This window comes from Chiloscyllium plagiosum, unplaced genomic scaffold, assembly GCF_037043375.1.
Source record: "Chiloscyllium plagiosum isolate Xiang-an unplaced genomic scaffold, Cpla_swu_hap1 HiC_scaffold_2, whole genome shotgun sequence".
Taxonomy (NCBI): Eukaryota; Metazoa; Chordata; class Chondrichthyes; order Orectolobiformes; family Hemiscylliidae; genus Chiloscyllium; species Chiloscyllium plagiosum.
This window is the reverse complement of record NW_028270140.1, coordinates 5,134,252-5,159,265: the sequence shown is the minus strand read 5'-3', so window position 1 is coordinate 5,159,265 and position 25,014 is coordinate 5,134,252. Positions and strand designations below refer to the sequence as shown.

Below are 25,014 nucleotides of genomic sequence, written 5' to 3'. Positions count from 1 at the left end.
CCAGTTCTGTTTTAGTTCAATGGTAATCCCCAAAGAGGTCAGTGAGGGATGCAATGATAATATGTCACTGAATGTCAAAGGTGATTCCTTTTTGGAAAAAAAATGTCAACTGTCCAGCATTTGGTGTGACTATCATTTGCCAGTGGTCATCAGTCCAAGCCTGGGTGTTGTTTAAGTCATGCTGCATTATGGACAAGGGTTAATTTCTAGTATTCAAAACGAGTCTTAAATGCTACCATTATAACTAGGAGAAAAAAGGTGAGGACTGCAGATGCTGGAGATCAGAGCTGAAAATGTGTTGCTGGAAAAGCACAGGTCAGGCAGCATCCAAGGAGCAGGAGAATTGACGTTTTGGGCATGAGCCCTTCAGGAATTCCTGAAGGGCTCATGCCCAAAACGTCAATTCTCCTGCTCCTTGGAGGCTGCCTGACCTGCTGCACTTTTCCAGCACCACATTTTCAGCTACCATTATAGCTAGACATCCTCACATGAGCTCAAAATGGAGGGAAGGTGATCGATGAAGCAAGATGGAACCTGGGACACTCCCTTGAGGAACTCAGTAATGCCCAAGGGCTGAGATGGTTCATTTGGTAAGTTTGTGCCTGGCATAGTCCAGCCAGGCAAGAGTTCCCTGTCAATTTCCATTTGACCTCAAATCCATTTAGAGCTGCACTAGAACAGCCACTGACATGGAAAACAGTGGATCTAACATACACTGTACTAATACTTCACTGTAATTAACTATACCTTCAAATTCAACATTACAAACTGGCTTGGTGTTTCAATGGATAGAAAGTCTAAAATAAAGGATACAATAATCAGCATTAGAATCCCCTCCTCAGGGCCCATTGATTTTTATATCAAACCAAACATTTGATCTCCAGATTAGAGGATATTTTCAGTAGATTTACACCATCCGAATGCTCAAAATGAGGGCAACCTTTAGACTATACCACAGAATATTTAGCACAAACTTGGCTTTTTACCTGCACATGACCTTCCATCTGCATTCACATCTACATCGTTTGGACAGACACAAGTGTATGTTGATGAGTGAATGCTAATGCGAGGAGCAGGAAGACACATGTATTCACAACCTCCATTCAAACTCCCATTACATCGATTTTTACCTGTCAAAAAGTACATTGAAGAATACTGAGGAAGCCAGGCATATTATATAGAATGGAGATTACTTTGTACTGCATTAAGTTTGCCCAATAAACTGTCAATATCCAAGCTTTATTTCAGAAATTCAAACATTGCCATGTGTTCAATACAGCTGTTAACCAAATTAAGATTTTCTGCTCTCCTCATTGTTAAATTGCAGTAGGAATTGGTCATGCAAGTCAACCTTAAACATGTCACAAATGCCAGTCCTCAATTGGAAAGGCAACTTAAATTACATGGTAAGACTGATGTTTTATTGGGTCTAAGAGATCAGCTAAAAAAAGGCTGAAGAGCTAATGCAGACACAAGTTCAACCAGCTAGCATACCAGACTAGGAAAAACAGTATGCAAGCTGTCCCCACTAGTGAATTGTTGGGGAACTTCCAGCTATCCAACTACAGGGATTTAAAAAAAAAAAGAGCTGCCTATAGACCCCTCACTACAATTATGTATTCTTATTCCAAGGGCTGTCACATTGGAGACCAGACAGACAGTTCTGTCTGAGAATTCATAATTTGGAGAGAGTGGGAGTGAGCAGAGGCACACCTTTCAATAGAAAAGTACAGGTCACAAGCAGGTAAGGAATAGACATTGTTTCTTTGGATTAATTTTGGTTATGCAGAGACAAAGTAGATTAAGGGCCAGTTTCAACATTGAAGATTTCTTTACTCATTCATGGGGTGTCTGTCACTGGCTAGGCAGCATTTATTGCTTGTGCCAGATTTCCCAGAGGGTAGTTAGTCTCACCCACATTGGTGTCTGGTCTGGCCTCTGACTCCAGAGTCAGTTTCCTTTCCTAAAGGAAAGGATATAGTGAACGGATGTTTCTTTTAAACAAGTTGACTGGATTCACACCATTAGACTTTATCTCCCACGAAGGGATTTAAACTTGGATCCCCAGAACATTATCGGAAATAATCATCCAGTGAATGCAACTACAATATTGCCTTCCCTAATGTGCACGCTCATTTTACCATATTGATAGATGGGCTATGACAATAAAGACTTCAAATTATTTTGAATTTTCTTAGATCAAATTTTCAAAGAATTGCATGATACTGGAGATCTATTAAGTTTAGTCCAAAAAAAAAAAACCAAAATTATACAGCTCATTAGTGCTGCAGTGCATTTACACTGAATGTGGAGCATGAGATTTCATAATTGGCAACTTTTAATATTTTCTTTAAAATAGAAAAATTAAAAAGATACCTGATGGTTGTGTTAACTCATGGTAAACAATAATATCATGAGGCTCATCAAGATTGGAGGCTATAGTAGTTACATTAGCCCCTGTGAATTTATTGGCACGATAAATAGCTTCATTCTCACCATCGATCCAAAAGACATGATCCTATCAAAAAAATTAAAATTCAGGAATTTAACTATAGTGTTTGGATTCTAGTGCAAGTATACTAGTCCTCTACAAAAGGAATTCAACGACCTTAATTTTTCAAATACATACAACTATAAGCAAAAATATATAAACTTCTCAAAACAGCTTGGGAATAATCTTCAGCACAGGTGCACTGTCAAAGTAGTTATATGCTTAAGAGATCACCACAAATGTTCCATATGTGCTAAATAAGTTTTGCTACAATGACATGTGTTTTCTTATTGTAAAATGGTTAGTGCATTGTATTACAGCATGGAAATAGATCCATTGGTCCAACTAGTCTAATGTTGGCCATGTTTCCAAACCAAATTCCCACCTGCCTTCATTTGGCCCAAATTCTTCCAACTTTGGATGGGAGAGGTAGTGGGGACAGCAGATTGAGTGTCAGTTCAGAAGTGGAGTGCTGGAAAAGCACAGCACACCTTTTACCAGTGCCACACTTTGACCATATCCATCCAAATCTCATTCACAAGAATATCCAGTTGTCTTGCAAACAATGTAACTGTACATGCATCCACCACTTCTAGCAGCTCATTCCACAAAAAAGTTGCCTGTCTTTAAAAAATCTTCCACTCACCTTAAGACTAGTTTGAACACTTGCCCACTTCTCCCTACCACCCCTAGTGAGATTCCTTTCATTTATCTATAACTGATTTTAGAGACTTTTAAAAAGGTCACCCCTCAACTTCTTACATTGATGAAGTCCCAGCCCTTTTATCTCTAACTCGATTCCCACAACATTCTGGTAATTTTCTGAACCCTCTCCAGTTTGATATCCTCCCTATAACAGGTCAAGACTGCATACAGTACTAAAGGAGACCAACATGTTAAATTGTCCTCCATCATTTGCACCTACCTCAGTTTGTTTTTGGGATGTTAGCCATAAAGTTATGGCTTTGGATCAGAGTGGTGCTGGAAAAGCACAGCAGGTCAGGCAGCATCTGAGGAGCCGGAAAAAAAAAAATCTTACCTCAAAGAGTGCTACACCAAGAGGATGAGCAAGGAATTCTTCAGATCTCAATACAGTTTGCCTATCCTGACCATTTAGATCAATGCTTGACAGTGTGTGCAGCTTTGAATCAACCCAATATAAACGGCTTTTCACAAGATCTGTGAATAAATTTAAAAAGGTTAGTGTACAAGATCTGAAAGCATTTTTGGCAGAGCAGGCTCCAGTTGTCCACTTACCAAGTGTAATGTCATTTGGCCAGTAAATCTCTCTGGTAACAAACAGCTGGCGATCAGCACCATTCATTCCTGCCTTTTCTATCTTGGCTGGCTCACCCCAGTCTGACCAGTACATAAACCTTTTCAATTTAAAAAGAAACAAAGTTAATTGCTTGCAGTTGAAATGAAGATGTTAGATTGCTAGTCATGACCATTGAGGAATATGGTATTGGTTCCCATAGTCAAGTTGCTACATTAAGTGTAAATAGCTCCTCAGCCTAGAGTCTGGTGTGTGAACCTACACATCATTCAAACCCACTGCAGTATCAGCAAGCGATTAGTCAACAAATAGAATGCCAAAACCTTGCAATTTCTTAGAAGACCTTTGTGCCATCCTATACACATTGGAATAAAAATGTTAAATCCACCAAATATTAGCAATGTAATTAACTGAAACTCATTTTGTTGCTTGCTAATAAAGGCTTTTATTTAAATCAAAGCTATTGATTACAGCAGTTAAAAAATTTCTCAATACCCAGTTAATGGATCAGCTACTATAGATGCTGGTTCCTTTAGGTTGTTCTCAAAGAGGATCTTCCTTTTTGTTCCCTTGAAATTGCCCACTGAAAGTGTTTTAGTGCCGGAATCTGTCCAATAAATGTTGGCATGAATCCAGTCTACAGCAACTCCCACAGGGTGGTACAAATCACTGAAGATTCTTGAAATCTCAATTGTACCATCTTGTTTGTTAATCAATGCACTAAAAACAAAAAGAAAAAAAAAGTTAAGCAAACTGGATTACAGTTTATTCAAATTGTAAAAAAATTAGAAAATAAAATCTAGTTGATTGGAATAAATCTCAATCACAACCCACTGGCATTGATACCAGAAAGATCTCTGTTAGCAGGTACAAAGCAAGTTGCATTGGTCCAAAGTTCATACACAATCTGTAAATGCTACAGAATCGAATATTACAACCTCTAAGAGCGGTGTTATGATCCAGAAGAATTTCAAAAGGAATTAAACATCGTTGACCAGTAGGATAAACCATTAAGGCTACAAATTCAGATTTTAATAGTATCAAAGTGTTCCTGTTAAGAGTCCAGACGGTGCTTGCAGTGATTAATATTTAAGTTATTATACATTGGCAACCTGGATTTCATTATCCTGACTTAATGGGTACAATGTTGAGGGAAGTGGCTGGTGAACCACATGGACAGAGGTTCTGCATTTATGTTCAGTGTCTGTTCAAGGCCAGGGATCAAGAGCACCTCCTGCTTGCCCTCACCCCCTCCCCAAAATTGGCCTGCATCCAATTTCTCAATTAAAATTTCTAGCAAGTTATAACTGGAGCAACGCAGCCATGGTTCAGCAATGTATCAGATTAAGAGGCAAAGTTAAAGGATGTCTATTTACTGCAAAACAATCAAGTTATCCATTTCCACATCTGGAACAAAAAAGTATACAACATTCCATTGTGCTACACAAATAGGTGCAAGCTGGAAGTTTGCTACGCATGGAGCTTTTGATGTGCAGAGTTGCTTATTACTAAGAGTGTACAACTGATATCTACAGCAGATCAAGAATATACCAGCACTTGAGAAGATAGCCCTGGCACTGAACTAAAGTTTACATCCCAAAATGACTAAATTAAAAGTGGCACCATTTCAGCAACATGTCTCTAACCTCTGATCACTAAAGATCTTTCACTCCCCATACAGTTTACTTACAAACCTTCGCTTTTGGATTTCAGAATCTTGTTGTACACAGTACTAGAATTAAGTAGCAAGGACTTTACACCTCAGTAAGAATGCAAGATATGCAAAACAGAACCAAGCAGCAAGAATTAGAAATTTTACTAAGCACAAGTTTTTGATCGTACAGGAGGCAGTTAGGGGAAAGTGGGAATAGCAATATATGGTTAGACTGTTCACTGAGAATTACTAACTTCAGAATGGATTAAGTAAAGAGATTTTGCCCTTCAGAGAAAGCACATGACAATACTATAGACAGCAACAGCAGTTACTGAAATTTCTCATGTTAGTGAGTTAATAAAAAATGGACCAGAATCATAGTGTCTGATTGGTCAAAGTGTTCAAGTGTTTCATTCACAAGCTATACCTTGAGATTTTGCTCGATAGCAAACACACACCGCATTTAAAAGTGGTTTTAAAAATCCAAGGTCCCCCAGAAGTAGCATTGTTGGACACACTTACCTTCAGGAATTCATCTACAAATGGGAGATGGTGGCCTAGTGGCGTCATCAATAGACCATTAATCCAGAGACCCAGATTGTGATCAAGGACCTGGGGCCATGGCAGCATTTGAATTCAATATATTGAGAATTGGGTCTGAGGACCATGAATCCTTTGGATTGTCAGGAGAAACCCACTTTGTTCTTGAATATCCTTTAATGCAGGAAAATTACTATCCTTACCTGGTCTGGCCTACATGGGACTCCAGACCCACAGCAATGCAATTGCCCAGAGGGCAGTTAGGAGTCAGGTCAGGGATTGACAGAATGCTGTTCTGGATAGTGACACCCACAGTGATTAAACTGCCGTGTGTGTATACAGAAGGTTGAGATTGGGACAGTTGTCTGATGCAGGTTTGCAAGCTACACAAAAATTGAACATAAAATTCCTACAGTGCAGAGGCTATTCAGCCCATTGAGTCCACATCAACCCTGAGGAGTATCCCACCTGGACCCAGCTCCCTATCATACCCTGTAACTCCATGTTTACCATAACTAATCCATCTAGACTACACACTAGATGGTTTCAAGCATGGCTAATCCACCCAACTTGCACTTTGAACAGCAGAAACCCACTACAGACTTTGTAAGAACATGTAAATCCCACAGAAACCAGGCTAGAATCAAACCTGGGCCATTGGTGTTGTATACAAAACACTGCAGCCTCACATGTAATCTCAATGGATTTGAATTAAGAACTGCCAAGTCAGAGGTACAACATGGAAACAGACCCTTCAGTCCAACCTGTCCATGCCGACCAGATATCCCAACCCAATCTAGTCCCACCTGCCAGCACTCAGCCCATATCCCTCCAAACCCTTCCTATTCATGTACCCATCCAAATGTCTCTTAAATGTTGCAATTGTACCAGCATCCACCACATCCTCTGGCAGCACATTCCATGCATGTACCACCCTCTGCATGAAAAAGTTGCCCTGTACATCTCATATCTTTCCCCTCTCACCCTAAACCTATGCCCTCTAGTTCTGGACTCCCTGACCCCAAGGAAGAGACTTTGCTTATTTACCCTATCCATGCCCCTCATTTTGTAAACCCCTATAAAGTCACCCCTCAGCCTCAGACACAAGTGACCCTTCTCCCTGAGAAACATTGGTAACAACCCATCACCCCACAGCTTAAGAGCTAGTTAAGATTACCCCAAAGGGGAAAACCTCAATTTAACAGTGTTTAAGTTCCAGCTATCCTTTTAAAGCACTTTACCTTTAAATCAGCAGTTAGGTTTATTCTCCCACATCTAGTTGAAAGAAATGAATGTTTTGTTTACAATTTCAGAAGTCTTTGTAACCTTCAGCCACATATTTACACTTCAAAGTGAATAGCTGTCCTTCGAATTAGAAACTAGTATTTTGTTGCTTTTCTGCAAGTTTCAGCTGGGAAGTTTTACTTGGTGGTTGAATAGGATGCAATGCTGATGATAACGATGAACTTTGTATTAGTTGCCATAGCATGCAAAAAAAAAAAAAGGATTGGTCATGTTACTGAAGAGTTCAATGGCCTTTTAATACAGCTTTGGTGTGCATATTTAGAATACAAGTCACAGGCACAAACCCAGCTTAAACTAAAACAATTTGGATATTATATAGTGAGCATCCCTCAACATTTATGCTGAGAAATTGGTAAGAAAAGAGATTATGTCACATGCAATAAGATAACATGACAACTGGTCACATTTTAGTTTACTGCAAGACAGCATCAATAATTTGAAAATTGTAAAGAGGTCAAAGAAACTTAAAATTTGCTCACTAAGAGCTCCTATAATCTAGCTTCCTAGCAGGATTGGCCAAAGACTTGGCAGTTGAAACTTTATTGCTGGAACAGCACAGCAGGTCAGGCAGCATCCAGGGAACAGGAGATTCGACGTTTCGGGCACAGGCCCTTCTTCAGGAATGGCAGGACTTGGCAGGAAAAGCAACAGATCTGCAGCATAGATGCTGAAGTAGGACATTACTCCCCCTGATGGAGGATGTCAGGAAGGGTGGAAAGTTAACCTCATGAGCTACACAAGCTAAAGGTCACCATCCTAGCAACTGATGATCCAAAAAAGTGGATGGCCATGTTAAACGACCCAGCACCCAGGGATGTGCAAGACAAGTGGATTTTCCATGGGGGGGGGGAAAAAAAGAGGGAGTTACAGGTGGGGGAAATGAGGGTCAGGGTGGGATGGCCTGTCTGGATCCACACTGTAGGGATTCATGAATTGAGTGATTTGTCAGAGACCTGTCCAATGGAAAGAGTAGCTCTCCCTGGTCAGTTCAACAGATGGGGATAAGGCTTCTTGAAAAAAGTCAAGGTGTATATACAGTCCTAAGGAGGAATCACTGAGTCTAGGTAGAGCATTCCTGGCTCCTACTTAAAAACATCCCAATTAAAGAAAAACACAACCATAGACAGTGAAATGTTAGAAGAATTACTTCCACCACTTGAGCTTAACATTTGGCCAGCGATACAGACAAAGCCAGAGATCCACTTTGTCTAATTTAGACAAATATCAAGCTTGCTTTGAAAATGTTGGGCCACATTCTCTTGAATAAGGTGGACTTTAAAGACCAGACTCCCAAGAGTTAACCCATATCCATGGCTACCTCAGCTCCAAATTGTAGCGATTAACTCCAAGTCAAAGAACTGCGAGTTGGGGGGTTGACCAAGTAGATTTGTTAGCTAGACTAGAACCCATCACTGCAGAAGGGAAAAATCCAGAGCTCTAGATTTTTCCTTAAAGCAATAATGGAAATAGTGAAAACTGTACAAGATACATTCACTCAACAGGACAATTCAAAAGAAAAAAATCAAAAAAGTCAAAAACACTTATCTTAGACCACAAAAGAGAATGCTCTATCATATTGCAGTGTAAAACATTGCTTTTCCAACAACTTGATCTGAATGCAAGGCTAGAAACTTGAACAAGTGTCTTCAATCAATACCAGGGTTCTCTCATCAGTCTCAGTTGGCCAAGTGCCTGGCTTGCACAATGATGCAAAGTAGGCTTCAATTCCTGCACCAGCTCATGTTACTAGGAGGTGCCATCTTAAGATATCCCCTTGCTGAGAGATGAGGAACCTCTGATTAAACCAGTCATTTCTAATTAGAGCAGCCCTCTGGGATTATGGTGAATTTAAAACAGCTTAGAAGCAAACATTTACATGCCTGGAACTAGAAATAGATTAGACTCAGTTGGGCATTAGATTTTCTGAACATTTACCTGATGATTGCATGCTCTGCCAAGTCAGCCCAGAAGATGGTCTGTGCTGCAACATCAGCATCAAGAGCAATAGCATTTTTCAGCTGGTCAACAATCAAAGTATATTTCAAGTGATGCAATCCCATTTTACGGATGTCATGACGATTAGTAAAAATCAAAAAGGGCTCTTCTCCTGTTTGAAGATAACAAGCACATGAACAATGGATAGCACACATCCTTAATTGGATTCAGATCAGAGACCACTACTGCACCCATCTTACTGCATTATGACGACCACCTCCTTAACTAAAGGGGAATCCTTTCAATGTTTGAGGGATGACTGACAGCATATACTGCAAATTTACATAACTTAAATTGTTTAACAAGGTGCTAACAGCTGAGGCCCACCAAAAAAGTTAACATAATATCAAATAAAGTGGTGCATTTTTTATTGGACAATAAAACAGAAGATGGACCACAAGGTGAAAAATAGGCCATTCAGCCCTTTGAGGCTGCCTTACCATTTGATAGCCATCAGATATTCCTCATCCACCTTCTTACATCTTACCCATAACCCTCAACTCCCTGGTCATGATCTATGAGAAGTGGTCAGTGGAAAGAATATAGAATGAGACTTAAAATCTCAAAATACTCAGTGAAAGTTGTGAAGCAAACCAGTTATTACTAGTGGAGATGTGAAGTCTCCTAGCTTATCTTCAGTCCAAGGGAAATTTTTAACTAGCTGAAATTTAACTAGTCATTAAGTTTACTTTTTTTTTTAAAAACAGATATTGTACTTACCTATAACCTTACAAGCCCCATTGATCAGATCGAGGTGATATCCTTTCAGGCACTCACATTGATAGCTTCCAACTGAATTCAGACAAATTTGACTACAGGATCCTGGATTTTGGCATTCATCAATATCTACACAAAAAAAAAAAAAAAAAATCCCATCAAATTCCTGATCTGGGACAATGGAGGTGAGATTTCCTGAACAGAACTTGCCTGCACAGGAGTGTTGGTCAGCCAGTTCAAAGCCAGGTGGACATTGACATTCATAGCCAATGAGAAGATCTCTGCAGATGTGAGAGCAGCCACCATTGCTCAACAAGCATTCATCCACATCTGGAAAACAAAAACAGTTGATTCTTCCTCATTGAGGACTTCAAAAACCAAAGATAAGCTCTAACTATTTACTTGCCCCCCTGATGTATATTCCATATGCAGTCAGTATAAAAATTCAAAGTTTGAAATGTGCATTTGCATAAAAAGGTTTTATTCCTGGTCAACTTCAGCTTTCAAATCCACATTGGGATAACTTCAAATAGACAAAGTAACATCTGTGTTGACATGGTGTTCTGTTTAATTTAGTTATTGCAATCTAAAACTTGACATTTTCTGACACATGAAACTGATACAAGAACAGTGACTGGTCTGAAAAGACAGGTTTATTGCTTATAAAATGAGAGAAAGTGATGGCTGCAGATCAGAGCTGAAAATGTGGTGCTGGAAAAGCGCAGCAGGTCAGGCAGCATCCAAGGAACAGGAGAATTGACGTTTCGGGCATAAGCCCTTTCCTGAAGAAGGGCTTATGCCCGAAACGTCGATTCTCCTGTTCCTTGGATGCTGCCTGACCTGCTGTGCTTTTCCAGCAACACGTTTTCTGCTTATAAAATGAGTGGAGTTCAAACTATAAATTATATTGAAATGTTATGGAGATATTAGCCTAATGCAACTGGCTTTCCTCCCACATTTGCAAAGAATGAATTTGCAAAGCCAACATTTAAAGTTTGGATGTTCTGGTTGAAAGATTTAATCAAATTGAAAGACGACAAAAAGCTAGAAGCTTTAAAGCCACATACTACATTGGAGGGGCTCATCACTCCAGTCCTTGCAATCTTGTTGCTGGTTGCACACGTGGGTTATATTTATACATTCTCCAGTTTGGCACTGGAAATCTGAAGGCCCTGTGCACTCTGTAGCAGATAGAAAGGAAACCAAAAGTTAGTTGTGTTTTAAAAAGTTCAATAAAAGCACACTCACTGAATTTAAACATGTACTTACTTTCACAGTTCAGCTCATCACTTCCATCAATGCAGTCGATAAAGTGGTTACATTTCTTGCTTTCAGGAACACAGTTGTTATCACATCTGAAGTAGCCAGATTTGCATATTTGGAATGCTATTAAATTTAATAGCAAAAAGTCATTGGAGCACATTCAAAAAAAAAAAAAAAAAATCAGTATCAGAGACCAAATGTATTATGCTATTATACAAACAATGTTGCTAGAATTCTCTAGGATCAAATAAAATTCAAGATCAATTGTAGAACTGAGTTAGTTCAGTTGACATTTAAGTTATTTTATTAAAATGGATCAAGATGATTTTAATTCTATATTCAGTTTTGGAACACAGTACTATAGTAAATTGGGTAGTGTTTTGAAAGGGACCAGGTTTAATGGCTAATTTGATTAAAGATTAGTCTTGGTCAGATCAGACAGACATCAAGGATAACTCCTGTTATTCAAATGGTGCCATGGAATTTTGAGTCTACTTGTGAAGATAGATCCTTGTGTATTCATCTGAAATGGAGGGCTGCAGTTAATGGAGATCAGTCAAAAGAGGTGTGGTGCTGGAAGAGCACAAAGTTACACAGCATCTGAAGAGTAGATGTTGCGAGCATAAACCTTCAGATATTCCTGATGAAGGGCTTATGCCCGAAACATCGGCTCTCCTGCTCCCTAGATGCTACGTGACATTGTGCTTTTCCAGTGTCACATTTTAATCCATCTGAAAGACCACACATAGGGGTCAAAGGTCTGTTTTAGGTGCTGAATTCCATTTCAAATTTTAAGGGATCATGCCTCACCAGGGAAAAAAAAAAAAAAGGGCCCTGAGCCATAGCAGATCTTAAATACACCCCAGGTTCCACAACCATACTGAGCTCTAAGAAAATAGTTTAAGAGCCAGACAATAATAATATTAAGAGCAAGTTTATGGTTAGATTAAATTTCTGCTTCCATGCACCAGTTTAACAAAAACTTATTCATTTGGTAGTTCAAAGTAAGTCAGAACTAGTCAGAGCTGTACAACATGCAAATACTCTTCAGTCCAACTTGCCCTTGCTGACAAGATATCCTAAATTAACCTAGTCCCATTTACCAGTACTGGGTCCATATCCCTCTCAACCCTTCTATTCATCTACCCATCCAGATGCCTTTTCAATGCTGCAATTGTACCAGCCTCCACTTCCTCTGGCAGCTCATTCCATACACATCATCCTCTATGAAAGCGTTGCCCCTTAAGTCCCTTCCCCCTCTCACCTTAAACCTAAGCCCTCTTGTTTTGGATTCCCCTACACTGGGATAAAAGACCTGGCTATTCACCTGAGGCCTCATGAATCTATAAACATTTGTAGAAGGTCAACAGTCAGCTTTTGACACTGGGGATAAACAGCCCCCAACCCACAGAACAGGAGCAGTCCATTGTGTAGGCTTAGTAAGTACTATTGAGTGGTGCTAAAATTGAAGGGAAGGCAAACAAATATCAAAAATTCAAATAACAAACTTACGACACCGGGCTTCGTCACTTCCATCACTGCAGTCTTTATCTCCATCACAGTACCAGTGCTGATGAATGCATTGGCCAGAATCACACAAGAACTCAGCAGGAGGACAAGTCATGATTGAAAGTGTATATCCACACTGGTTTGGAGCTTCATCAGATTTATCTGCACAGTCAGCATTGGCATCACACAGCCAATTCAAGGGGATGCATTCAGAATTGTTGCACTGAAATTCATGTGGGCCACAGGTGGGCAATCCACAGCCTCTCTCATCACTCCCATCACCACAGTCATCTGCACCATTGCAATGAAACTTCTTGGATATGCATCGACCACTGGTACAAGTAAACTCTAATGGATTACATGCAAGGGTACCTGGAAAAAAAAAAATTGATTTCTTTCCTTTAAACCTAGAAATTACTGACTATATAAAAACAAGCTTTTATATTTCTTTATGGATGCAATCATTGCTGGAAGGATGTTATTTATTGCCTGCTCCCAATCACCATTAGGTTGATGTGACATGCTTTGTGTTGTTTTGTTATTAATAACCTAATAAACAATTCAACAGACAATTAAAGAGTCAGCCACATTGCTGTGGATCTAGTTAGATGCAGGTCAGACATGCAAGGACAGCATGTAGCAGATTCAAAACAGGCATTACTGAACCATACCAGTGTTTATCACCATCTGATAATAAATCGATCTGTAATACAGGTCATGTAACTGATGGATTTTTTATTCCACCAGCTGTTATCCTGAGATTTAAATCCCTGTCCCCAGAGTATCAGTCTCTAGATGATTAGTGTAACAGTCAGTCATAGGACCAAACAGCATTTAAGTGCAGACTGGTGGTAAAACTGACTTATTGCATACTGAAGTGCAAGTTTGGAAGGTGGACATTTTGAAATGTGTTAAACTCAAGTCCACTATTGTGTAGCATAATTCACATGCCCTGCATTATGTTCCATCACAGTACAGATACTCCAAAATAAGAGGCATACGGGTGGCACCACTACCTTTTTAATATTTACTCCGATTATTACTTTTCAGTGCCACAGGCAGAGATTGCAGTTGATGGTTTTAAGTTATGAAAAGTCTGATTTTTGTTTTGTAAAGGTCAATGATTAAAGACAGATTATCCAATTGTGTACTGAAAATTATGCCTTGTTTTGCACAACTCCAACATTATGTTGACTAAAGGAAAAGTCTACAGTAAGTTAGAAAGTAGCTCATTTATGCCACAAAAATAAATGCCTACTCATCCTTTGTTAGAGAGGGGCAAGTCTTAATCACTTACCACAGTTCTCTTCATCACTACCATCTTCACAGTCTTTTTCTCCATCACATTTCCAAGAGACAGGAATACACTGCACAGCTCCAGAACTACAGTGTACTTCACACGTGTCCGAGCCTGAAACATTACCAGGATCACTTTTAAAGCTGCAACATTCTTGCCTTAAAGTTTAGAAAGTGCATGCCAGTTAAAAGTTACCTTTTAGCTGCCTTAGTTCTTCAAGCATGGCACTCACCAGATTACCATTGAGATCAAAGGAGAGCAAAAAACACATTTTATCACACTGGCTTAGAAGGTGCTCATAATATTATGTCTAGGCCTGGTCAATTATCCAGGGGAGATAGAACAGAACAGTACAGGCCACTTCAGCCCCTCTATGTTGTGCTAGCCTTTTATCTTAAAAAAGGAAAGACATATCCTTCATTTCACTATTATTCATATGCCAACATAATAATCACTTAAAATGCCCCTAATGTATTGACTACCACCAATGCTGGCAGTGCATCCCGCAAGCCATGTTTAAAGAACCTACCTATGACATCTCCCCAAAACCTCCCTCGAATCAAAGTTATGCCCCCTCATAGCAGCCATTTCCAACCTGGGAAGTCCGACTATTCACTATGCTCATCTTGTACAGCTCGATCGAGAAACCTTCACTCAATGGAGGAAAGCCCTAGTTCCCTCAAGGACATGCCCTCCAATCCAGACAAGTCTCCTCTCCACCCTCTCTAATGCTTCCACATCCTTCCAATACTGAGGCAACCAGAACTGAACAATATTCCAAGTGTGGTCTAACCAGGGCTCTGTCAAGCTGCAGCATAACCTCACAGCTCTTAAATTCGATCTCCTGTTAATGAAAGCCAACACACCATATGCCTTATTTACAACCCTTAGTGGGTGGCAGTGGTTAGCACTGCTGCTTCACAGCGCCAGAGACCCAGGTTCAATTCCCACCTCAGGCGACTGACTGTGTGGAGTTTGCACGTTCTCCCAGTGTCTGCGTGGGTTTCCTCTGGGTGCTCCGGTTTCCTCCCACAGTCCAAAGATGCGCAGGTTAGGCGAATTGGCCATGCTAAATTGCCCATAGTGTTAGGTAAGGGGTAAATGTAGGGGTATGGGTGGGTTGCACTTCAGCGTGGACTTGTTGGGCTGAAGGGCCTGTTTCCACACTGTAATCTAATCCCCATCAACTATTGCCACTTTGAGGGATCTATGGACAGGGACCAAGATTCCTTTGCTCCTCCACATTGCCAAAAATCTTACCTTTAACCTTCTATTCAAATTCAACCTTCCAAAAATTAAGAATTTCAGACTTAGAGGTTGAACAGCATCTGTCACGCCAGTACAGCTCTGCATCCTGTCAACATCCCATTGCTATTTACAACAGCCCTCCACACCTCATTAACCTTTGTCATCAGCAAACTTACTAACTCACCCTTCCACTCCTTCATCCATGTCATTTATAAAAGTCACAAAGAGCAGAGGTCCTAGAACAGATCTCTACAGAGCACACTGGTTACCAAGCTCCAGGTTGAATACTTCCATCACAAACCACTCTATGGGCCAGCCAAATCTGTATCCCATGCCTCCTTACTTTCTGAATGAGCCTACCATGGTGAACCTTATAAAACACCTTGCTCTACATTCAGCAGTGTATTTGTAGAGTTATAGAGTAGGGGTTCAATACTTCAGCTATAGAGCCCTAATTAGACAGGACCTGAAGGCAGTAAACACCTTGGGCACTACATCTTAGGGGAAATATTTGCCTTGAAGTGACTGTCAGATAATCTGAAGCAACATCCAGAACTCAGATTAAAGTTAGAGAAAATGCAACTTTTGGATATGAAGGAAAACATAAAAAAGCACTTGATCCAAGCAGTCAAGATACAGTAGGACTAATGGGGCAAAGAATTAAACCTATACAGCTATTTGGGGCACTGATAGGAGGCAGCAGCTAACAGAGTGCAGTTAAGGAAAGGCTTTCCAGGAAAGTTAAGAGACTACTCCATACAAAAAGCATATAGTTGGGAACTCAGGACATTACTAAACAATTATGTAAATTTTAACTAATGGAAAGCATATACACTTTATCCAAGGATAGTATAATCCCAATCCAATTGGATAGTAGAACTGTCCCAAAGAAATTAACATACCTATTCATGTTGAAGAAAGATCCAAAACTTTTAGAAATACAAAGCAGAATCAGTGTCAAATTTACTGATCAACAGGTTTATACACTGCAGAACTCCCACCAACAGGCACATCCATATTTTACACAGTCCTTTGGCATCCACCAACACAATCCTGACTTTTGAAATAACATACAATAGAACATTGCATTTCATTAAATGCATGGTTTTGATAAAAATTAAAAATAAACTTGCTTGCTGTTGGTGGGATGCAATTCCAGTCAAACAGAATAACAAGTAAAAGAAATGCTCTACAAACGAGAAACATTGGGATCAAACTCTCACTCATCAGTCACGGTTATTTAGTCAGTCTCGAGGCACTGTCCACAGGTGATTTTCTCGAATAAAGTTCTAGCAATGTTTAGAATTAAGCCACATTACTACTCACCATTGACTGTGGTAGGAGAATAGGAACATAAGGCGAGTAAGAAGAAAGCGACTGGAAAAGGGTCCATGTCATTAAGCCGGAGGGACCCTAACTGTAAACACTGTCCCTACTCCTCACCGATTAAACTCCTGAATTTGTTTATCTTTCCAACTCACCTAAACAACACACCCAGGCATGCTATTTTATCATTGTTTTACTCTTCCGACAATTGATTGGTTATCGGGTGCCTTCTATTCTCATTAGCTTCTTAACCTATCGATATTAACCATTGGTATTGCTACTTAATAACGATTGATCAATCAGACCTAATTGCAACCTGTTCTTATAGCTAATTATAAACGGGACTGATTGCTGTCTACTAAGTTAGCACCTTCCACTTGATTCACTGAATTCAAATATTGATCTTGCGCGATGGTTAGATTCCCACGTGAGATATTGACCTGTAGCTAGTTATAATTTCAATGTGGTCTCTGTGGCTGGATATTGTTAGAGTTCTTATGGTGCTGTGGTAGTGTCCCCACCCCTAAACCAGGAGAGCTGGTGTGTAATCACATCTCAGAGCAGATTGATGGGCAGATAGAGGTTTCTCTTTTAGGTTCTGGTTCCACCTGCTCCAGAGCTATGGGTATAATATCAGAATGAGCGAGTTAAAAATATCTATATCAGATTTCAGTGTACTCTCTTGTCAAGTTGATGGTGGTTTAGATTTAAAATAGGAGGTAAAGTCACCTCTGTCATTACCATAAGGCTCCTCTGTCATTATAGCCGTGATGTGGAGGTGCTGGTGTCAGACTGGGGTGTACAAAGTTAAAAATCACCCAACACCAGGTTATAGCCCAACAGGTTTATTTGGAAGCACTAGCTTTCAGAGCGCTGACCTTTCATCAGGTAGCGTTACAGGTGGGGAGAGAAGTTGAAGGTGTTTTGTGGTAACCAAGCTGGTACAGGGATTTAATCCGTGCTGTTAGTGGCACTCTATATCACAAACCAGCTGGCCAGCCAACTGAACTAGCTGACCCCAACACCATTTAGAATTGGATGACTGAAAAGATTATTTTGAATGTGAAGCATATTTTAAACATATCTTTCAACTGAATGAATTCAAAACTACTAAATCATGAACATTTTAATGTGGACATTAGTATGTTAAATTCTCTTGCTATGTTTGTGTTGTACATTGGTGTTGAATGTCAACATTTAATGTAACAAAACACAGTGTTGGTGTTGTGATGGTAATGGCACTAATGTAGAAGCCAAGGTTAATGGGAGCATGGGTCCCACTGTGGCAGGTGGTGAAATTTGAACTCAGCCCAGGGCTCTTGTAGTCCAGTGGTAGTGCCTGAGCCTCAAGGCTGGGTTTACGTCCCACCCACTCAGTGTGTACCATCACGTGTCTAAATGAGTTGATTAAAAATAGGCACAATGTGGTGTAGGAGGAGGTGTATGGTTGAGATATTTTCTAATCAATCAGTTCAGAGATGTCATTGTACACCTGTGAAGTATGTGGGACTCGAACCCAGGGTCACTTGTTTCAGAGACAGGGACAATACCACTGTGGCCTAAGATTCCTTAGATCCATGGTATACAGATCATTTGATGGAGACTGATTACAGTAAAATCTAAAATCATATTTGATTACTCTATCATGCTTACGTACTTAGAAACTTTTTGGCTGAGGTTATAACACATCAACACCCTTTTGTGACAATCTCCCAGCAGCCTAAATGAACTCAGAATGTCACAGAATCATAGAGATGTACAGCATGGAAACAGACCCTTCAGTCCAACCCATTCATGCTGACCAGATATCCCAACCCAATCTCGTCCCACTTGCCGGCACTTGGCCCATATCCCTCTAAACCCTTCCTATTCATATACCCATCCAGAGGCCTTTTAAATGTTGTAATTGTACCAGCCTCTACCACATCCTCTGGCAGCTCATTCCATACAATGAAATGTCATTGAAAGACCATTTCACCCCCTATCTCTTGATGTCTTCAAAATGTAAAGAAATCTTTTTCTGGAATAATTTCAATGATTTAGATTCCGCAGGTCCACTACTCGCTGACTGAAGAAATCTTTCCTCAGCTCTGTCTTGAATGACCTATCCTGTATCATGAGACTGTGCCCCTTAGTTCTACACTTAGGGGAAACATCACCCTGTATCTAATCTGTCCAGCCCTGTTAGAAATTTATATGTTTCAAACCAATCCTCTCTCATCTTTCTAAGCTCTGGTGAACACAGACCTGCTCAATTCTGCTGATTCTTCGCTACATGACCTCAATGGCAATTATATCCTTTTAGTAATTGCTTGCTGTACCTGCCTGTTTACTTCCTTCAACTGATGTATATGGACCCCCTGCTTCCTTGTTTGTGTGTACTTTTCAATATAGTACCATTCAAAGAATACTCTTCCTTGCTGTTTTTCAAGTGTTTAATTTTACATTTAACCGTGTTGTACTTCTTCTATCTTGTGTTTGCCAATCACCCAACTTGTCTAATTCACCTTACATTCTCACCAAGGTGCCCAATTTTGTGTCATCAGCAAACTTGGAAATGTTGCATTTGGTTCCCCCAACCAGGTCATTTCTATTTATTGTGAATAGCTGTGGCCCAAGCATTGACCCCATTAGTCACTGTCTGCCACCTGGAAAAAGACTCATTTATTCCCCCTCTCTGTTTCCTGTCTGTCTGTCAACCTATTCTTAATCCATGCTAATACATTACCCATTACCCAATATGCTTTAACTTAGCCCACTAACATCTTATGAGAGACCTTATCAAAGCTTTCCGAAAATGCAAATATACCACATCCACTGGTTCTCCCTTATCTAGCTTTCCTCCATTTTTATGCCAGACAGGAATGAATAATTGTTACAATTTATGCACATAAATTATTTAAATATGAACCATTGTCTATACACCATCGGCTGTAAGGTTCTCCTATCCATCCTTGCCTGATGGATTCTTGCCTGATACCCTCATGGTTCCCTGTATTTACATTCAGAGCCATGTCAGAGAAACAAATCTAGTTACCAATAACTTAAAAATCTCATGTGGGTTTGCTATTTCTGAATAATATTCCAAGCCTGACACCGAAAACAATGACTTGGAGCAGCCACATTCAAACTGAAATGTAAGTGTCATATATACTGAGTAATAGTCAAATTTTTTTTACCACTTTTTAAGGTTGAATTTATGGGGTCGACTGTTATATGGATATTACTTTTGAGGGCACCATCAAAATTCATACCATATCATTAGCAGAAGCTTAATTGATCTCCAAACTAATAAAGAAAAATACACAATTAATTATGGTAATTCAGAAGACCTGGAATGGCTAGGGATGGCCGGCACACTGACTCATAAATGTTGATCTGTATCTGTGAAGAACTAGGGTCAATGTTTACATGAGATATATGGAGAATTCAAAATTTCCTTTACCCAAAAATAAGGGTCCACTTTTGCATGAGATTGACTATTACTCGATTATACACAATATGCAAAAATATGGTGATGTTTAAGGGTGGGGTACTTTTGGTGTTGGGGGAGAATCTATCACAATAGTTTAATGCCAGAATTTCACTCCCCCAGTGTAGCATGAACAGTTTAGTTCTGTGATGTACATTTGGGATGGTTATGTACCTCAGAGTTCCCTGTTGAGGCATGACACAGGCCTGTTGGTGAAATTCCCATTGCATACTGCACCAGCCAATAGCATAAGGCATCATTATGATTGATTTGGCAGTTCAGGCATCAGTGTTCCCTTACTGGCATTTCCCACAAGTCTGATAAGGACATCATTGTTGCTGGAGTCCTTGTGGCCTTGCTGCATAGATGAACACAGCATTGAAGGAGAGAGCAATTACATCAGCATTAGTAAACTCTGCAACACCAACTACTTCCAGTTGGAGAAGCAACAGGAAGCACAATGCAGATACAGATTATCATCACCAAGCTGTGCTATCTGCTGGAGTAGGTCTCAGAGAGACTGACTGGCAATCCCATCCCAGGAGCTTTCAAGGTTACAGCTGCCCTGAAGTTCCACCACAATAGCTCATTCAGAGTCAAAACGTGTGTCACTGGAAAACACAGCAGGTCAGACAGCATCTGGAAAGCAGGAGAGTCAACATTTCGGGCATAAGCCCATCATCAGGAATGGGCTTGGTCCAAGAACCTAATATCTCCCAAACCTTAACCCAAGTGATTTCCTGTGGAGCTGAGAGGGTTGAGGTAGAAGCTTATAGAGGTGGATACGATTACGAGAGGCAGGGATAGTGTGAATAGGAAGCAACTGTTCCCCTTAGTTGAAGGGTCAATAATAAGGGGGCATGACTTCAAGGTGAAAGGCAGGAGATTTAGAGTGGAAAAGTATTTTCACCCAGTGGGTGATGGGTCTGAAATGCACTGCCTGGGAATGTAGTTGAGGCAGGAAATCTCCTGTTTAACAAGTATTTGGATGAGCTTGAAGTGTCATAACATTCAAGGCTTTGGGAATAACGTAGGAAATTGAGACTGGTGTAGATTTAGTGTAGCTTTGGCAGTACAGACTTGATGTACTGTATGATTCTATGATTCTAACCCACAAATGAATCCATGATGTCACTGATGTCATTTTCTCCAGATTATGCTGTTTCCATCCTTCCCCTTTCACGTGAAGATCAAACAGACCGGTCAGCGGGATTCTCCTCCATTCATAGATTTCACCAGATGGATGGGTGCTTTTGGCTGAACCTCAACACCAACCTGCAGTGTTTGCCAATGGGGTTTAACTTCTCTGTGACCATTGATGCCATATTGTGGAAGTCTCTGCCACATTTCTTGGCAGCTGCAGGGAGGAATTGGTACTGGAGAACTCTCAGGTTCCTGACCCTTGGATGGCAGCTGGGAAACAAGATACCCTCCAAACACAGCTCATGACATCTTCACCAAAACCCCCTCAGACTGATGCAGCACTGCTCCTATTTCCAACTAGGCCAGAGTGAAACAGCCCTATGCCTCCCTAAGATGAAGGACTATGGATCTTGCAGTACAGACCAGAAAGGGTATTCTGTTACTTTCTGACAGACTGTGTGCCTTTCACAGTTGCAACCTGACAAACTGGGAGATGGCCTGGATGCAGAGAAAATGGGGAATCAATGGCTATCTTCTGAGGATGAAGATGAGGATCAGGACATTGACATCTGAGAGAAAATGCTGGAACAAACCATTGATGAGTTAGAATCTAACTGAAACCTGCATCCAGGATGAGTCAGCTGGATTAATGTCTACCTACTGTGTGACTTTATAAGGCAAGCAGCCCATGGTCAAATGTGGCCCTGGTCATATTTGCAATCCTTCAACTTTTCTAGAACTACATAAATTGCTCTTTCTCCATTTGAGTGTGTGCTTGATATCTTTGAGTGGTTTATTTTCAAGTATCCACACTTTATAGGTCCAACTCACTGTTAGGGGACAAAGAAACAATCAGTGAGACATAGCATTAACAAACCATAGGGATTTGTTCAGGTTTCAGTCAGTATCATGTATCATTTAGTGAAGTTTCTCACGTTAGGCAACTGATTGAGGCCGCTCCTTTTCAACCCTTCCAGCTTCAATGGCCCTCGGTTTTTCAGAGTTTGTGTAGATTGTTAATTGCCCAGAAATACTTGAGCAACCTACAAGTTAGCATTTAGCCTGAGAGAGGCAGTGATTTGTGCAGCTTTACTTGTAGACCACTGAGGGAGAGCACTAGACCACTGTCCAGCTCCCGGCCTTGAAAATCTGATAGACTGCATGAATCTTTTTTCCAGAAATGTGTGAAATTGTGAATGACTCCATACTCTCACTCACGAGGTTCATGGATATGTGGAGTGATGTGCGTTGGCCAGGCCCTCACACATTCCCTGCAAATGTTTCATCCTTGGTGTTACCCACAATAAAATGTAGTCATCAACCTCATGGTTCAAGGATCCATGCTGACTGGATTTACCTGCAGTCAGGGAGACCGTGGCTGCTTGGGAGAGATGTGGAAAAATTTGGCCATTACAACTTCTTTCATTCTGGGGAATGTCTGAAAATCTGCTTATCTCTCACATGGCTGTGATTTCTGTAGGATTAGTAGGCAAATTGATACTTCATAATTGACTTGGTTTAGTTATAATCACACAATCAATGTATATTCATTGATGTATCGAATGTTACATTATTCTGTTTAACTTCAACAAATGCACATCTTCTATATCACATGACTCTGCTTAGCTTTAATTGATAAAGAAATGCATCATGGGATTGTGAAGAGTGAAGAAAATGCATTGATGTTTCAGAGTTGTAGCTACAAGGCTGATGAGTCCTGTTTAATTTATTTCTTGATTAAAACTATAAAAAGACTTCTTATAGAATCCCTACAGTATGGAAGCAGGCCATTCGTCCCATCGAGCCCACACCAACCCTCTAAACAGTATCACACCCAGTCCTACCCCCATCCCTATAACTCTGCATGTCCCATGGCTAACCCACCTAGCCTGCACATCCCTGGACACTATGGGCATTTTCTCATGGCCAATCTACCCTAACCTGTACAGCTTTGCTCTGATTGGTCCACGTCCATTACTGTAAACCATGGATTTGTTAGGTCATTCTGCTCAAGAAAGAACACCATTACTTTCAAGAATAGCAAAATACTGCAGATGTTGAAAATCTAAAATAAAAAGCAGAAAATTCTGGAAAAATTCAGCAGGTTTGGTTACATTTGAGGTGACAGAAAAAACTTCAGTCCAATAATTTCTAAGTCAGAATGGTAACCTTCCTGATGAAGGGCTTATGTTTGAAATGTCGATTTTCCTACTCCTCAGATGCTGCCTGACCAGCTGTGCTTTTCCAGCACCACATTTAGGGTAATCATGTAGGGAGGGGGTCTCAGTGGGTTACTCTTCGGAGGGTCGGTGTGGACTTGGTGGGCTGAAGGGCCTGTTTCCACGTTGTAGGGATTCTATTCTATGACTTTTTGAGTCTGATCTTCGGCATCTGCAGTACTTACTTTCTCTCAAACGTTAAAGAGGGCAACGTTGGAAGACATGTGATTAAATGACAAGAACTGGTGACGCAGAACCAAAGTGGGCAATAGAACAGATTACAAAGGGGGAGGAAAGAGGCATTACGAGGAGGTGTAAAATAGCAGGAAGATGAACAGCTATCACCTGAATGCAAAAACAAGAGAGAAGAGTGAAAAATCTTCTTCAACTCGTTCTCTTCAAAAAAACTCCAGCAACTTAGTGAAACAAAATTTTCTCCCAAGAAATCCATACTGGCCTGTACTAATTAAGCCACAATTTTTCCATGTGACTTTTAACTCTATCCTAATTAACTGTTTCAAGAAGTTTCCCACGATTGATATTAAAAGTTGAACTATAGCTAAGCGCTACTGTGGCTGGGTCGGTAAGTATATTCAGGGTTAAGGCAGACAGATTTTAAATCAGGAAGGGAATCAAGGGTTATGGGGAAAACACAGGAAAGTGAGGTTGAGGATTAACAGATCAGCCATGATCTCATTGGATGACAGATTCAATGGGCTGAATGGTCTATGTCTGCTGGTATGGTTTATTTTCACTTTGGAATGCTGAAGGGATGATGCTGTTGGGGATTGGGGCTGGGGATTGGAGAAAGGAGATGGGCTTGGTAACAGGGTCACACTGGAGGTGGAGAACGATCCATCAAATACAAAGGCTGCTGAGGTGGAAGCTGAGCTTTCTACTCACCCTCTCCATGCCCCTCAGAATCATATACACTTCTATCCAGTCAATCTCTCTGCTGCCAAGGAAACAACCCAAGCTTACCTAGTCTCTCCTCAGAGCTAAAATCCTCCATCCCAGGCAACATCCTCCTCAGCACCTCCTCCAGTACAAACATATCCATAGTGCGGTGACCAGAACTGTACACAGTACCCTAGCTGCCGACTAATTAAAGTCCTGTGCAGCTTCCTGTTCTTATAAACTGTGCTTCAACTGATAAAGACAAGTGTCCATTATGCCTTCTTAACCAACCTATTAACCTGCCTGCCAATTAATCTGAACTACCAACTATCTTCTCCATCAGCACCCTACACCCACTGCTCCCACCCCCAACCTATAGGACAGATGCTTATCCTTCCACACTTAACTTCAGCTCTGACAAAGGGTCATCTAGACTCAAAACGTTAGTTTGTTCTCTCTCATGGACACTGTCTGACTCGCTGTGATCTCCAGCATGTGTTGTTTTCAGTACTGATTCCAGCCTCTGCAGTAATTTGCTCCTTTCACCTCCAAGGATTTGTGGACAAGCACTCTGAGATCCTTCTGTTCCTCGCATCCTTTCATTCACTGAGAACTCGAACAGATGTGGGAGGGCCCCGAGAAGGACTGAGAAAAGGAAGGAA

At 40.6% G+C, this 25,014-nt stretch overlaps 1 protein-coding gene across 1 annotated transcript; it reads right to left on the bottom strand.

Moving 5' to 3' along the window:
* Nucleotides 1–64: 64 nt before the first annotated feature.
* Nucleotides 65–24,515, bottom strand: LOC148151814 (very low-density lipoprotein receptor-like). The gene is made up of 14 exons (XM_087992922.1): nt 24,437–24,515; nt 14,048–14,161; nt 12,754–13,122; nt 11,248–11,364; nt 11,046–11,159; nt 10,189–10,308; nt 9,982–10,107; nt 9,202–9,373; nt 4,263–4,487; nt 3,749–3,867; nt 3,531–3,670; nt 2,377–2,518; nt 987–1,130; nt 65–87 (listed from the first exon to the last, which is right to left on the bottom strand). The coding sequence occupies exons 1-14, from the start codon at nt 24,513–24,515 to the stop codon at nt 65–67; spliced, it is 2,004 nt and encodes a 667-aa protein (XP_087849048.1).
* Between the last annotated feature and the right edge of the window lie 499 nt (nt 24,516–25,014).

What these genes read in the sequence shown, in the direction of transcription:
- LOC148151814 (XM_087992922.1), bottom strand. Translation starts at nt 24,515, where the DNA reads ATGGATATGTTTGTACTGGAGGAGGTGCTGAGGAGGATGTTGCCTGGG. An exon ending in TAGCTCTGAGGAGAGACTAG is followed by an intron (nt 14,162 to 24,436) that starts GTAAGCTTGGGT and finishes GTAATGTTTCAG; the next exon opens with GCTCGGACACGTGTGAAGTA. An exon ending in AGATGGAAGGTCATGTGCAG is followed by an intron (nt 88 to 986) that starts GTAAAAAGCCAA and finishes TTTTCCAAAAAG; the next exon opens with GAATCACCTTTGACATTCAG.